The sequence below is a fragment of the Neopsephotus bourkii genome, unplaced genomic scaffold, assembly GCF_033783945.1.
Source record: "Neopsephotus bourkii isolate Nb327-2 ecotype Australia unplaced genomic scaffold, CSIRO-AGI_Nbou_v1 NB_212, whole genome shotgun sequence".
Classification (NCBI taxonomy): Eukaryota; Metazoa; Chordata; class Aves; order Psittaciformes; family Psittacidae; genus Neopsephotus; species Neopsephotus bourkii.
The window spans coordinates 21,795-38,046 of NW_026900724.1; the positions used below are offsets into that span (position 1 = coordinate 21,795).

At 40.7% G+C, this 16,252-nt stretch overlaps 1 protein-coding gene across 1 annotated transcript in view; it reads left to right on the top strand.

Annotated features, from left to right (window-relative positions):
* The window catches only part of LOC133207443 (granule associated Rac and RHOG effector protein 1-like), a gene marked incomplete at its 5' end in the record, with an annotated part of 32,138 nt that extends 21,264 nt beyond the window's left edge, over positions 1-10,874 (top strand). The window contains 4 exons of the mRNA XM_061344357.1: positions 2,828-2,993; positions 4,495-4,629; positions 9,416-9,494; positions 10,022-10,874. Coding sequence (XP_061200341.1) covers positions 2,828-2,993; positions 4,495-4,629; positions 9,416-9,494; positions 10,022-10,345 — 704 coding nt within the window. The remainder of the gene's footprint in view (positions 1-2,827; positions 2,994-4,494; positions 4,630-9,415; positions 9,495-10,021) is intronic.
* Positions 10,875-16,252: the final 5,378 nt, after the last annotated feature.

Genomic DNA, 16,252 nt, shown 5'->3' on the forward strand with positions numbered 1-16,252 from the left:
TCTCTAGCAAGTGATCCCAGCTGCTTGGCTTCTGTACCTTCTAGTTCGTGACCATCGGCCCCATTGTCCCAGCATCGGAGCAACCAGGTGATGATGTGCTCCCCTGGTTGACGGGTAAAATCTTTTCGCATATTCCGTAGCTCGGCTGAGGTCCGAAGTCGAGAAGTCACCTCTCCTTCTTCTTCTTCATCATGTGATGATGACTCCTGATCAGGTTCTGGGTCGAGTAGTGGATACATTGTTTCTTCATCTTGCTTTAACCTTCCTGCCTCCTTTTTGCTTTTTCTCTTGCGTACAGGGGCAACCGATATTGGTACGAATTGGTCCTCTGGTTTAGTTGCAGTGATTATCACTGTGGTTTGAGTAGCGACTGTACTTGTTGCTGGGGGTGGTGTGGCTGCTGTGCTTGGAGCTGGGATAGCTGCGCTGTCTGTTGCAGTCGAAGTTTGAGTAGCTGCTGTACTTGCCGCTGGGGTAGCTGTGCTATCTGCTGCAGCCAAAGTTTGAGTAGCGTCTGTACTTGTTGCTGGGGGTGGTGTAGCTGCTGTACTTGGAGCTGGAGTAACTGTACTGACTGTTGCTTTTCCCTCTGATCCAGCGACATTTTTTTCCTTTTGAAGGTGCTGGAAAGCATTGAACATGGCCCTGTAAGCATAGGCCAAGCCCCAGCACGTTGCCATGATTTGTCCGTCTCTGGTATGGCCAGAATGACCACACACCTCATTTAAGTGTTTTACTAATTCTTCTGGATTTTGCAGTTGTTCTGTGGTGAAATTCCAAAGTACTGGAGGGGCCCACTGACCTAGATACTTGCCCATACTGTCCCACACACCCTGCCACTCATGGCTGTCCAGCCTCAGAGAAAATCTCTTGGTCCTCCTACTTCGTCGTTTAACCCCAGACAAGACCCAAACCTGACTCTGCTTAACTTTTGAAAACAGATGAAATTGCTGTGGGCAAAATACACTCTGTATACGTGCCAACATGGTGATCCCCATCACAATCAGCAAACAAGTCTCAACAGCATTAAGAGGCCATTCAAAACTCTCAAATGATGCTGTAAATGCTCTGGGGGGAGGACTGGGAGGGTAAAAGAATGTCTCCTTCACAGGTTGACCACCCAAGAAGGACAAAAAGATGTGCAATTGCTAAGCACTTCTATTATATACCTCCCAAAGTATAAAGGTGGTGACCATACTGGGAACATAAACGAGAAAAGTTTCATGATCAATGATTCTATTGTATTACAAGTCATTAACATAAAGTACAATGAGACAAAAACTTTAGCCCAAGCCCCACACTTGAAAAACACTAATACAGCAAATACCAGATGGAAGTAAGGTACGATATCCTGAGACTGTGAGATCAAGAGGAACAACTTTGAGAGCCAATAAATCAGCATTGTGACGAGTGACTATTAATCCGGTCAGATCTGTTGTTATCTCAACCTCTTCGTGCCCCACGTTGGGCGCCAAAAAGAACTGTTGTGGTTTAAACCAAGCCAGACAACTTGTGCACTCACTCCCAGTGAGTGGTGTCAGGCTGCAAGGAATCCAGGCCCACGTTAGTCCCCCCCCCTTCCCCAGGGGCTGCCCCCCCCTTCCCCGCTCCCAGAGGGATGGGGAGGAGAGTCGAAAGAATGCAACTCCCACGGGCTGAGATAAGAACCGTCTAGCAACTAATGTACAATACAAATCACCACCGCTACCACCAATGACAACAATGATAAGAGAAAATAGCAAGGGAAAGGAGTACAATACCACGCGCCGAACAATGAGTCCGACCCCTGTCCTACCGGGTAACTCTCAGTTCCCCCCTGGGCATGACGCGCTGTGGTATGGAGTACCTCTTTGGTCAGTTTGGGTCAGGTGTCCTGTCTCTGCTTCCTCCCGGCCTCCCTTCCTCCCTGGCAGAGCATGAGGCTCACAAAGTCCTTGGCCAAACCAAAACATCATTTTAATCAACTTTGTTCCCAGCCCGAAAGTCAAAACACAGCACTGCACCAGCTACCAAGAAGGAGAAAAAATGACTGCTACTGGTAAACCCAGGACACTGTGGAAACTCAATTACACTGACTCACAGCAGCATTCTTTTTAATACAGGAATTACTGGCTCTGATCAGTTGAGCATTTAAACCACTTGGGGATTATTAAGGCTTTTGCTGTCTGTTCAAAATCAGTCTTATCACTTATCAGGTGCTTGGGACACATCAAGCCCTTTAAGTATGGAAAGATTTTTAAGAATTGCTGTTTTTGTTTGTTTGTTTTTCCCTGTATATATCAGTCTTACTCTGAAATATTTTGCAGTTCAGGATCAGAATAGTTTTCAAATTGCTGTCTAGTCTTTTTAGGAAGTAAGGCAGTTTCTGGTCTGTATGTTCTAATATGTTCAATCCGAGATTCTGATTTCTCAGAGTAAGCAGGATCACAGCATAGCTGGAATTCATGTTGCAGTCTGGACTCAACTACAATAACTGGTATGCTCCTTTTCTATGAACTTAAATAAATGTACAGGCTTTAATTACATCAGCATCTGTTGATGGCATGTTGGACCTTTCAGTGTATGGACATGATCATAGTGACAAATACTATTTCCCGGATGGAGGGCAAGGGGCAGGTGTGCTTCTATGTGAGATAATTCACTATGTATGGATGTGCTCTTCACTGTTTCATTAAGAGTTATCAACAGTTGTATGGCATTTATTATCTGTGAGGGAATTACTTTCTGTTGGTGGGGTATGGTCAAGCCTAAAGGATTAAAAGAGGGAGATAACTGCAGTAGAAATAGCTTAATGTCAGCAACTGACTTTTTGGTTTCTTTTGTTCAGTTGGCTCTGACCCAGAATTTGCCTGCTATGTTGCTGGGGTCAACCAGGCTATGCAACAGAAAAGGCAAGCACAGCATGTCCATCGCCCAAGCAACACACGTAACAACTGGCCTCTCCTTGATGATCCTCATAAAACCTGGCCCTTTCCAGAGTATTTCACAGAAGGGTAAGATTTGGAAGACTACACGTTTTTATTGTATGTGAGTCTGCTTTACTCACAAACTTGACAGAATGTGGGAATACCGAGTGTTTTTTCCAATTGCTGCTGCATCTGTGGAAGCTGTACTTTATTATGTTATAGAATCATAGAATCATAGAATAGTTAGGGTTGGAAAGGACCTTAAGATCATCAAGTTCCAACCCCCCTGCCATGGGCAGGGACACCTTGCTCTAAACAATATCACCCAAGGCCTCGTCCAACCTGGCCTTGAACATCGCCAGGGATGGAGCATTCACAACCTCCCTGGGCAACCTATTCCAGGGCCTCGCCACCCTAACAGGAAAGAATTTCTTCCTTATATCCAATCTAAACTTCCCCTGTTTAAGTTTTAACCTGTTACCCCTTGTCCTATCACCACAGTCCCTAATAAAGAGTCCCTCTCCAGCATCCCTATAGGCCCCCTTCAGATACTGGAAGGCTGCTATGAGGTCTCCACACAGCCTTCTCTTCTCCAGGCTGAACAGCCCCAACTTTCTCAGCCTGTCTTCATACTGGAGGTGCTCCAGTCCCCTGATCATTCTCGTGGCCCTCCTCTGGACTTGTTCCAACAGATCCATGTCCTTTTTATGTTGAGGACACCAGAACTGCACACAGTACTCCAAGTGAGGTCTCACGAGAGCAGAGTAGAGGGGCAGGATCACCTCCTTCGACCTGGTGGTCACGCTCCTTTTGATGTTGAGTGAAAAATCTGAGCCCTTCCTGCTTTGCTGATACTGAGGCAGGGACATTTGTTTGATGTCTCCTTTTCAATGGAATGTATATTGACTTTGACTCAAACAAAGGAAATAAAGAATTTATAACACAGATTTATTCAGAATTGTTTTTTTTCCAGCAATTTGAAAACCTGTAAGACCTAGTTTTGATGAAAAGTGATGCTACTGAAGTTGCAGTACTTAACTGAATTCAGCTTTCCTGATTTTAGCTACTCAGTCTTGCTATACTATAAGGCAGGTACCTTACAACAAGTACATTAGTAATTCTTAATCTCTTCCAAATCATAACTATTTATCAGAAAATAAGTGTTTCAAGATCGTCTGTCCGTTTGTCCGTGATGTAAAGCTGTGATTCTCGAGCTAGATTAAAATCAGTAGGACCAAGTATGTGTTCCAGCTCAGTTCTGCAATGAAAAAGTCAAGTGCTTAGTGATCCTGAAATCAAACATCACTTGTTTCTCCTTCCTGACCAAGAGAGGCACTTTAAATTTTTATAATTATTTTAGTAAAATATACATAAAGTGACTGTAACAGACAAAGCGGTTGATGCTCTCATTTCTAAGTGATCACTTATTACAAATTTAAGTTTACAAATTTTACATTTTACAAAGTGTCAAAATGTCTTTGTGCTGTCGGGTATCACCAGTGACTAAGATTCAGCACAACTTCCTAGGGCATGCAGTCTAGACCAGGCACTAAAAATATAACAGCTGATACAACTCTTTGTCTTACAGTGATGTGACAAATAGCTGGTCTGGTACTCAAGGAGACTCTGCCAGCTCAGGCGATGAGACCTCCTCAGCTAATGGAGACAGTTTATTCTCCATGTTCTCAGGACCAGACCTTATTGCTGCTGTGAAGCAGAGAAGGTAAGCAAAATGTATTGCTCCATAAAAATTCTTTTTTTGATGATTTCATTTCAGTAGCCACGCAAAGGGAATCCCTGCTAATTAGATGAAGCTATAAAAATGTCTGTGTGTGTACTACACTGATGATATGGATCACCGTACAGTGTATCTGACTTTAATGCTCCCAAATTGCATTATATTGGTAGCTGTCTCCTTATACAAACTAGCACTAATGCAAGTAACCAGTTGTTAGCTGAAATTCAGCATGTTTAGAAAAGATCTGACACTTTCCCTTTTCCAAGAGATTCTACTTCAGATGGATGCCACTTCTTTCTAAACTCCTGAGGCGTTACAGATCATCTTTGAACTGGCTATCTATCTAAACTGAGTACAGTTTATAATAATAAATGCACACACACACCCCAACCCAAAACAACCAAAATCCAAAACAGAGAGAAAAAGCCCTTCCAGAATGCACGTGTCAAGGACTTCTATTTGATATTAAGTCAGAAATTTAAACCAAAGGTAGAACATTTTTTCCTCAGTAAATTCACTGTGCTTCAGCAGATGTTTCACTTCCTCAATTGTTTCTGTTGTCTTGTGTCCTGGGTTCAGCAGTAGCAATCATTTTTTCCTTAGTAGCTGGTGCACTGCTGTGTTTCTGACTTTCAGCCTGGGAACAATGCTAACAACACCAATGTTTTTAGTTGTTGCTAAGTAATGTTTACTCTGACCAAGGACTTTCTGAGTCTCATGATCTGCCAGGGAGGAGGGGAAGCCAGGAGGAAGCAGAGACAGGACACCTGACCATAACTAACCAAAGGGGTATTTCGTACCACAGCACATCATGCCCAGTATATAAATTGGGGGCAGTTACCCGGAAGGGCTAGATTGCTGCTTGGGTTGGGCTGGGTATCAGTCGGTGGGTGGTAAGGGGTTGTATTCTCTTCCCTTATCATTATTATTATTGGTGGTAGCAGTAGTGGTTATGCATTATACTTAGTTAATGGAATGTACTTATCTCAACCCATGGGAGTTACATTCTTTTGATTCTCCTCCCCATCCCTCTGGGAGCAGGGGAAGAAAGGGGGTTGGATGGCCTTTGGGTACCCTTGAGAACTTCCTGCTGCTGGTGATGGAAATCACCATGTTGGCACACATACAAAGTGTGTTTAACCGACGACCCTTTCGTCTTAACTCGAAAATTAAGCAGAGTCGGGTTTGGGTCTTGACTAGGGTTAGACAACGATATAGAAGGACCAAGAGATTTTCCCCGAGGCTGGACATTCATTAGTGGAAGAGTGTGTGGGAGAGTATGGGCAAGTATCTAGGCCAGTGGGCCCCTCCAGTGCTTTGGAATTTCACCACTGAACAAGTGCAAAATCCAGAAAAATTAGTAAAACACTTAAATGAGGTGCATTGTCATTCTGGTTATACCAGAGAGGGACAAATCATGGCAATGTGCTGGGGCTTGGCCTATGCTTACAGAGCCCTGTTCAACACTATCCAGCATTTTCAAAGGGAAAAAAAGGACACTGGATCTGATGTCAAAGGAACAGACAACGCAGGTACTCCAAATACAGCAACTACACCAACTCCAAGTGACAAGTACAGCAGCTACAGATAATGCAGCTACTCCAACTCCAAGTACAGCAATAACACCAACCCCAGCGACAAGTACAGCAGCTGCCCAAGCCCTGACAGCAAAGGACAGCACAGCTGCTGGTGCTGCTCAAACCCCAAGAACAGGGGCTGCACCAACCCCAACAACAGATACTGCAGCCACTCCAACCACAGTTATAATTACTTCAGCTAAACCAGAGGACTAATTCGTGCCAATATTAGTTGCTCCTGTACACAAGGGGAAAACCAAACAAGAGGCACAAAAAGCAACCCGTACAGTGGGCAAACAAAGAGCCAGTGCACTTACTACATGGGACAGCATCTGAATGAGATGAATTTCAACCTGTGGGATTTATGTTCTTTCGATTCTTCTTCCCACCCCAGATGATCTTTTGAGGTCCCTTCCAATCTCTAACATACTGTGATACTGTGATACTGTGTGATCCCCACAGTTACTGATATTATTGTACAGGTGGTCTTGCATTTGAGCAGCAACCTAAATTCTAAGGAAATAATGAAAAATCTATTATTTCGAATAAAAAGTTGTAACCTGACCATATTTTGCCAAACTATGTCCTACTATGCAAGTCCTGCAACAGGTTGTCAATACTTCAGAGCAGAATGGCTGAGAGCCAGCTGAACACTCCATAAAGACGCTATTAATGTAAGTTCAGTTCCAAATCAGCATTTTCACTTATATCACAACATTGCAGAAGCACCTCCCAAAAGGTTCACGATGTCTTCAACTTCTCTTTCTAAACAGTCATACTGATCAATTAGCATTGCTCTTCCATGGCTGCTTTGTAGTTTGGTTTTGGTTATTTAATACCATCAGATATTTTTCTAGTATGCCATGTAGTTACGTCAAGCTGTCTCCTAACACTTTCTGGTTATGAAGATGATTTGTGAATTCACTGATATAATTTCCTCAAAGCAAGTAGAGGACCTTTTTATATTTTTGTTGCAGAATTCTTTAATTTGCTCTTTCTGTCATCTATAGGAATCAAACATGTTGATCATGTATTTATTTCCTAAATTTTGACTTCACAGGAGTTTATAGTATTCAAGACTACAAGAAACAAAAAACCCCACAAAGATTATCAAATCACGAAGTCATTCAGGTTGGAAGGGGCAACAGGAGAGGTCATCTAACCCAATCTCAGATCAGCCTGTGTAAGGCTTTTTGAAGTCAGGGAAACTGTTTAGAAGGAAGGACTACAAGCTACTGCATTTTCTTCAATGTCCATTAAAAAAAAACCCAACCAAAATAACAAACAAGCAGCAGGATACACTGAAAACATGATTCAACAAGATGTATTCATTGAATGAAGGAAACAGGGTGAAAAAAAAAAAAAAAGCATTGCTAATCTCTTTTCATCTAAACACTTAAAGAGTATACACATTATGTGGAAGCTGGGGGAATATTTAAAAATGCAAACATTTATAAATTAAGAGTGAAAAAGGAACAGATTAAAGCAGCCAAATTGTGAAAAAAATTTCTGAGATAAACAAGGGTAGTTTTTTGGTTATTTTTATTACAAAAAAAAAATCTCAGTTTATGAGCATCAATGGCACAAAATCAGGATGCTAAATGTTACCACTGAGCATTAACTTGCTGTGTATAAACTCTTCAGAATACCAATAAAGAATGAAAATGCAACAGAAATTCAGATACTGTCCTGGGTTCAGCTGTAACAGTTGTTTTTCTCCTTCTTAGTAGCTGGTGCAGTGCTGTGTGTCAGCTTTATTCTGAGAACAATGCTGATAACACACCAGTGGTTTACTTGTTGCTAAGTAATGCTTATCCCAGTCAAAGATTTTACCATCTCTCATGCTCTGCCAGTGAGGAGGGGCACAGGAAGCTGGGTAGAAGCAGACAGGAAACTTGACCCAAACTAGCCAAAGGGGTATTCCATACCACAGCACATCATGCCCAGTATATAAACTGGGGGGAATCACCAAAAAAGGGCAGATAGGTGCTTGTGTCGGGCTGGGTATCGGTTGGCAGGTGGTAAGCAATTGTACTGTGCATCACTTGGGTTTATTGTGTTTTTTTTCCCTTCCCTTTTTGGTTTGATAATCTCTCCCCTTGTTATTTCCCCTATCATCATTACTATTATTAGCAGTAGCGGTAGCAGTTTTGCATTCTACCTTAGTTACTGGACTGTTCTTATGGCCTGGGTTCAGCTATAGCACTAATTTTTCTTCTTCATAGTAGGTGGTGCAGTGCTGTGATTTTCACTTTCAGCTTAGGAACAATGCTGATAACATCAGTGTTTTTAGTTGTTGCTAAGTAATGTTTACTCTGACCAAGGACTTTCTGAGTCTCATGTTCTGCCAGGGAGGAGGGGAAGCCAGGAGGAAGCAGAGACAGGACACCTGACCCAAACTAGCCAAAGAGGTATTCTATACCACAGCACGTCATGCCCAGTATGCAAACTGGGGGCACTTACCCAGAAGGGCTAGATCGCTGCTTGAGTCGGGCTGGGTATCGGTCGGCGGGTGGTGAGCAGTTGTATTCTCTTCCCTTGTTATTTCCCTTATCATTATTATTGGTGGTAGCAGTAGTGGTTACGTGTTACACTTTAGTTACTGGACTGCTCTTAATCCATGGGAGTTACATTCTTTGAATTCTCCTCCCCATTCCTCCAGGAGTAGGTGGAGGAAGGGGGGGAGTGAGTGAGCAGCTGTGTGGTTCTGAGTTACCGGCTGCACTTAAACCAGGACATTTTGTCTGTAAAGTTATTTCAGAAAAGATATGGAAAAAAAACCCAAAACACCCAACAAAACAAACACCCCAAACACACAGAAAATGAGAGCAGATAGAAAAAAGGCAATTTATTTCTTTCTGTTAAATTTCTTCCTGTTAAATTTCTTCAAAGTGGGCAAAAGCTTAGCCCATCTTCCTTTCACCTCTTTAAATGTGTGTGTGTTGCTGAAGCTGTAGCTCAAAGAACTACTGCACTGTCCAGCCTCTGACAGTATTCAGTAATGAATTTCTTTCTGCTTTGCTTCTCCTACCTGGACTGAGCAGATATGAAACAAGACTAAATATCATTACACATCCTAGGCTGTGAAGTATGACATAATGAAGCTGCAGAACGGTATGTGCCAGTGGCAGATTAATGGGTTGATTCATTTAAAAAATAAATAACATAATTAATGTTACTGTCTTTCTGGGCAGAAAACACAGTAGTGGCGAGCAGGTACCTAGTGCATTACCATCAGCAACTCTTCTTTCTGCAGCAGATGACCGCAATCAGGTAAGCTAAGAATGGGTTTGCTTAGTCATTTTTCTTATTTGCATTTTGGGGTGGTTTACACTAGCCTGACAACTGGAGTAGCATCTGTATCTCCAGATAGCTTAGCTAAAACCTAAACCACCAGTAGACAAGTAGTACTAGATGCTTTTATCAAAGTTACCAAGTTTAAATTTAAAATTTGAGTTAAGCTAAGAGGCAGCAGTCAATTTTAATTGTTTGTGCAGAGAAAACTGAAATACCAGTAGATTTATTACCTGTCTTGTTAGAAATCTTGACTTTGAACAGAGCTACTATGTGTCAAATAAATAAAAAGGTTTCTCATTAGGCAGGTATTTTAAGAATTGGTAGTGCTTTATCTATGTATCAATTCTGCTTTCAAACATAAATTTATCTTCTGAAAATGTCTTCAGGAAGGAATAGGGTGATGTGTTAAGTATTGTCACAAAGAAGTGTTTTATTATTGGAACAAACAAACAAACCCCAAACCAAAACCCCACAAATCTCAAGCACAACTAATGTTTTCTCAGGATAAGAAGACCAAGACCTGGCCTCCCAAGGCACCCTGGCAACATCCATCCTCTGTCATGAACACGCTACCCAGTCAGAATACACCTTTGTATCCCATGAGCAGCCCTATCAACCAGTGGAGCGACACCATGCATATCCTGCAGACACCCACGTGGGCAGCAGCCAATGACTGTGCTCAAGCAGCAGGGCTTTCCTCTAACTTTGCTTATGTACAGCAGCAGCAGCAGTCACAGCAGGCTTCCCAGCAAAAACAAATGAATAAGGGCTTTAAAACTTTCCCAGGGAAGCATGAACGCAGACCATCTTGCCTGCATCAGTACTGACTACTTCTCATGACGGGAAATGCAGCACAGGGCCAAACATAAATTACTGGTACTTTGTTTCACAATTGTGTATTGGTTATATCCTGTTTATCTCATTAAATATGGAACTGAGGGGGTTTGGGTGAGATATGCCAAGTCTTGAATTCTGATTTACAGAGAGCTGAGCAAATATGACCAATATGCTTGTTTGATATACAGGAAGCAGCCCAAAACTGTGATGTAGAAATGCTTTTAAAAACATGTATATTTCCATTGCCTTTACTTTCAAAAGTTGGTCGGGTTTTTTTGGTTGGTTTTTTGTTTGTTTTGTTTTAAGTGCTGAAGGACTACCATACAGGAAAGACTATATTTTATAACTATTTTTCATATAGATTTATAATTAAACATCTTACTGAAACACATTGAATATGTTGAAGCAAATATATAATGGTAACTTTGCTCAACACTGTATTTAAATTTATAATGGCCAAGCTGTAAAGCCTTTGTATTCTCCATAAATGGTTGTGGGCAGCTCTTTTTAAATGAAGTGCAGCAGTGATAGCGGAATAGACTCCACAACTTCGTTAAAGTTGTAAAGTAGGTATGCTTTATTCAGCTGAAGACGCACGGGGGATTGGTCCTCCAAAAGTCACGCGTGCCCCAGTGTTGTTTCCCTCTACATTTATAAGGTTGCACCATACGCCTATACATATTCATGTCCTAGCCCCGCTTCGTATTACAGTGAGCTAGAAGGTCCTTTGCGCCTGCGCAGTGCCCCCTCTGGTCATGGGTAGGGGTCTTCAAGATGAAGTAAATGAGTCTTCCTCTTCTTGAACTTTTCACCTTTTAGTCTTCACGTACGGCCTTCGGGTTTGGTCCCAGCCATCAACCATCTGCTTCTCCCCCTTAACAGTAGATTCAGGGGTCTGCTTTTCCCTATCAATAGGTGCTTATCAGTAGAATCAGGTGTCTGCTTTTCCTTATCAATAGCTAGTGCTTTTGTTCTGCTTAGTAGGCATGATAGGTACAGACAATACCTTTGCTTAAGCAATCGAATTCCTACAACCCCCCTGTACATTGGTCAACCCTCTGCATCAGCAGCAGCTTTTTGCGTGCCACACAAGTGCGTTCATGGTAAGCCTGCTGCAGAAAGAGTTGCAAAATTGAGTTTTGTGGTAGTTTCCTTACTCTAAGTAAAGATCAGCAACAAAACCACTCAGTTTGTGTCACAAATGTTACCTGAGCTTAAAGTAGATGGCATCTGTGTGGATAGTAAGACACTGGTTTTCAAACAAATACAGTTTCTTACTGCTTTGTTTGGCCAAAGGCATATCCACACAGTGCTCATTAAGTGTGTGAAAGTATAGCCAAAAAGACTACTTGCATATGTTTAAAGTCTTAGTTCAGGTGCTACAGTTGATTAAAAATTGTGAGCTGGCTCAGAAGATTAAGTACTGAAATGTGGGGTAGCAGTTAGCTAAAAGAACATTTTTTTTAATTTTTAATTTTAATTTTTTTTTAAGAATACTTATTTACAGTCAGTGTGTGCCATTAAGTCAACCTGTGGAATTAGGAATAATCTTCCAACCAAAATGGATCTGGAAGAGTGGTACTTAAAAATTGAAGGACAATGGTAAATGTATGTATAGCTATCCCACTGTATATTAATTGAGATTACAGAAGACTTTATATAGTTAGAGCTTATTTAAATTTTCATTTCATTTTTGAAGAGTCTAAAACCCACACTATTTTCTGGTATAAGAGTTTTGACAGTATTAATCTAATTTTTGTAGCTTTCTAGTTTAACTACTAGTACAATAGGTTATTAGTTCTAACAACATAATTTTTCAATGAACATAAAGAACATTTGTTGGTTTTGGTTTTACAAACCAAGTACATCTATATCTAAAGATACCAAAAATCCAAGTACATTTTATATATGTATATGTGTGTGTGTGTAAAAAGTGTACACAACACTAAAGCTAGTAAACAAACATGGGTATTTAAAACCCATCCATCTTTTTTGTTTGGTGATGGGCTGTACTTGCAGGCCCAGATTGTTACCTTTTGTGCTGTTTGAGGATGCCTATGTTGCTTGTATTTATACTGTCACCATGTTTTCTGAAACTTCATACTTACTATGTTTAAAAAGATTCATTTGCTGTACATAGACTTTTTACAGCAATGTGCTTTGCACAATCCGTGTGGCTTCTGTGTGCAAACTGTTTATGGTCTGTACTACTATGAATTTGAAAACACTCTGCTGAAAATGTTAGTGGTTATTTAACTTGATGAATGGTTTTGAGTTTCCTAAACTTTGTCATTTAGAGCTAATGTTAAAGCCTAAATTTGGTTGTACTTACTAGTTATTCATACTAACATCAAAATGGAAATTAATAACACTTAATTTTGAACTTTTCTAACAAGTGCCAAGATTACTGCTATAGTTTTTGCAGTTTGTTCATAATGACAAATGCTGGCACGTTTCCAGACCTACAGAAGTTGATAGCGGAATAGACTCCACAACTTCGTTAAAGTTGTAAAGTAGGTATGCTTTATTCAGCTGAAGACGCACGGGGGATTGGTCCTCCAAGTCATGCGTGCCCCAGTGTTGTTTCCCTCTACATTTATAAGGTTGCACCATACACCTATACATATTCATGTCCTATCCCCGCTTCGTATTACAGTGAGCTAGAAGGTCCTTTGCGCCTGCGCAGTGCCCCCTCTGGTCATGGGTAGGGGTCTGCAAGGTGAAATAAATGAGTCTTCCTCTTCTTGAACTTTTCACCTTTTAGTCTTCACGTATGGCCTTAGGGTTTGGTCCCAGCCATCAACCATCTGCTTCTCCCCCTTAACAGTAGATTCAGGGGTCTGCTTTTCCCTATCAATAGGTGCTTATCAGTAGAATCAGGTGTCTGCTTTTCCTTGTGGATATTTCCATCCACAGTCTGCTTTTCCTTATCAATAGCTAGTATTGTTTCTGCTTTTTAGTAGGCATGATAGGTACAGACTATACCTTTGCTTAAGCAATCGAATTCCTCCAACCCCCCTGTACAACCTCCCTGTACATTGGTCAACCCTCTGCATCAATCCCCCCTTTTTGTATAAAGTGAGTAAATTCTTTTACTCTATTATTTATTTATGACATAGCTATCCATGTTCCTTCTATCGATTTATGAAGTGATTTCAATATGCATTGTATTATGCAAGGTGCAATCATTAAAATGAGTAATCCTGTAGCTAAGATTAGAAGGCCTTGTTTAAGTATTTCCCTGAACCATCCGGTAACTGCTAGGTTATTTAGCCATTCATCCAATCCGCCTCCAACAATTCTAAGCTCTTGCATATTTTCCTGTGATTTTCACAGCTTAGCATGAATTGATTCAGAATGGTCAGATAAATTTACGGAGCACATACCTTCAAAATCCTCACAACCATCCTGTAACAATATCTTTGTTACCTCCCTGGCTTGTGCGCTTCTACTTGGAAAGGCTTCTGGCCAACCTGAAAAGGTGTCTCTTAGTACCAACAAATGTCTATACCCCTTTTCCTGTCCTTTTGAAAATTCTGTTGCAACATTTTATATACTGCTATTACCATCCAGAGTCTTTTTGAAATAGTTTCCTGTTTCTACTTGATATTTACATTTCATTTCTTTTTCAATCTTCATAATTTATCATAGATCATTTATAATTCCAGGAAGAAAATTATACCACAAGTAATCAATATTAAAACAATTAACATTAATATTCCTGCAACCAGTTGCCTTAACCAGGAGAGATCAGGTAACCATGAAGGTAACTTCTTCAAACCTCAGGAGGTATCATCCTTGGCCATTTTATTAAATATTTTTGTTTGTTTCCAGATTTCCTCCAGATCTGTTTCAGGAACAGGAGTTCTCATTGATCCTTGTTCCACTGGGATTATATCAATGGTTTTACTTTCTATTTCCTATGGTTGCTGCGATATTTATGATTGCCTTCTCTAATTCACTTATTCCGAAAGATGGAATTAGCCATCTCACAAAACTATGAAATGCAGTACTCTGTTCAGCAATAGGGTTAAACCCTCACTTAACCAATACCATCCTTTCCCTTCAGGAACAGGCCACCACTAAACCACAATACCATCTCTATTAATAGTGTGATTACAATGTGAATAGTGACCTACACCTGTGGCATTTAAACAAACAGTCTCCTATTCTGGTTCCTGGTGTAGTACATCTTTCCATGAGATAGTGTTGGAAATTGGAATGCCAATGAATGGAAGGCCCTGATCTTCCCATGATTCAGGCAACCGTGCACACACCCAACAGTCACTACAATTAACAACTTTAGTAACATTCTGCATTAATTTCAGGTATAAGTATTAGTCCCAAGGTGGTATGTCAGTTATCACATAAATCCAAATTATGACTGATATGATTTCATATGCGAGGGTCCTGAAGGTTCGATCCGCCATGTCTTCTCTGGTTCTGGTGCTTTCTTTGTTCCTTTATCTTCACTGCTGTAAAGGTGGTCAATATTATCTGGTACGGTCCGCTCCACTTCTCCCGTAGAGGATCTCCTGAAAAATTCTTAAACCCAGTCGCTGAATCTAAAAGGGTGAGTCTGATAATCCACACCTCTCGCTCTTGTCCTCAGTATTTTCTTCTTTCTTCTAATTGCTTTTCCCAGATTGATCAGAAACTCTAGGAGATAACCTTCTCCCACTTCCAGAAGACTTTCTCCTTTAAACTGGGACTGATATTGTCTTCCATATAAAATTTTACATGGGATAGCCTCTTCTTTCGACCGAGGTTTAGTTCAAATTCTTAATAAAGCCAGTGGTAAGGCTTGGTATCAGTATCTTGACATACTAATCTGTTGTTTTATTATCTTTCCAACTTGCCCACTGGCCTGTATGGAACATGTAGTTGCCAATGAATTTCTAATTTTTGCTAATTTCTTGTACTAAAGGTTGAGCCTCGGTCAGAAGAAATTGCCTCTGGTACTCCAGAACAAGGTATTACACTGTTTAACAATGTTCCAATTACTTGTCTTGCATTATTTATTCTACAAGGGAATGCTTCTGGCCACCCTGAAAAAGTATTCATTAACACCAACAAATATTGGTCTCAATAATTCAGAAAAAAAATTATTTGTCAGTGCTGTCCCAGATAACTTCCTCCCCAATTGTACCAATTTGATTTCTACTTTCAATTTTAGGGTTATTCTTGAGACAGAGCTGACATTGTCACTAATTGAACTATGTTATACAGATTCCTTCCTTCAATTTGTTCATCTAAGTATTTAGACAAAGAGTTGCTACCTCAATGAGTTTTATTATGTTCTTCCTGAACTAGCTTCCAGAGTTGGTTATAGGGGATTATAATTCGCCCATCAGGTATCTGAACCTAATCTTGTTTTTTTTCCTCTCCTTTGAAAGCTCCAATCAATTTTCTATCCTCCTTTGAACACCTAGGTTTAGATTTCTCAATTGTTAGTTTGCCATCAGGGATTAAGGGAATGAGTTTAGATTGTTCAGCTGCTCATTTGGCTTCAAAATTGGCCAAATTATTTCCAATTTCCTGATCAGATTCACCTTGTTGATGCCCTCAATACATAACAGCTACTTCCTCAGGTAGCTGAACAGCTCTTAGTAGTCATAGAATTTCTGTAGCATGTTTAATCTGTTTCTCCTGTGTGTTCAAAAGGTTCTCATTCTTTCCAGATGGCACACTGTGCATGGACCACGCCAAATGCATATTTAGAATCAGTCCAAAGATTTATCCCTTTGCCTTTAGCCAATTGCAGGGCACGTTCCAGAGGTTTCTTTCAAATCTGGTTGGCACAGTTCAGTCGGGTGTGAATAGTTCTGTTGGTTGTTCTGCAAAAGGATTCTGGATTGACAACACTGACCACAATTTCTGTATCATGATGTTGCACA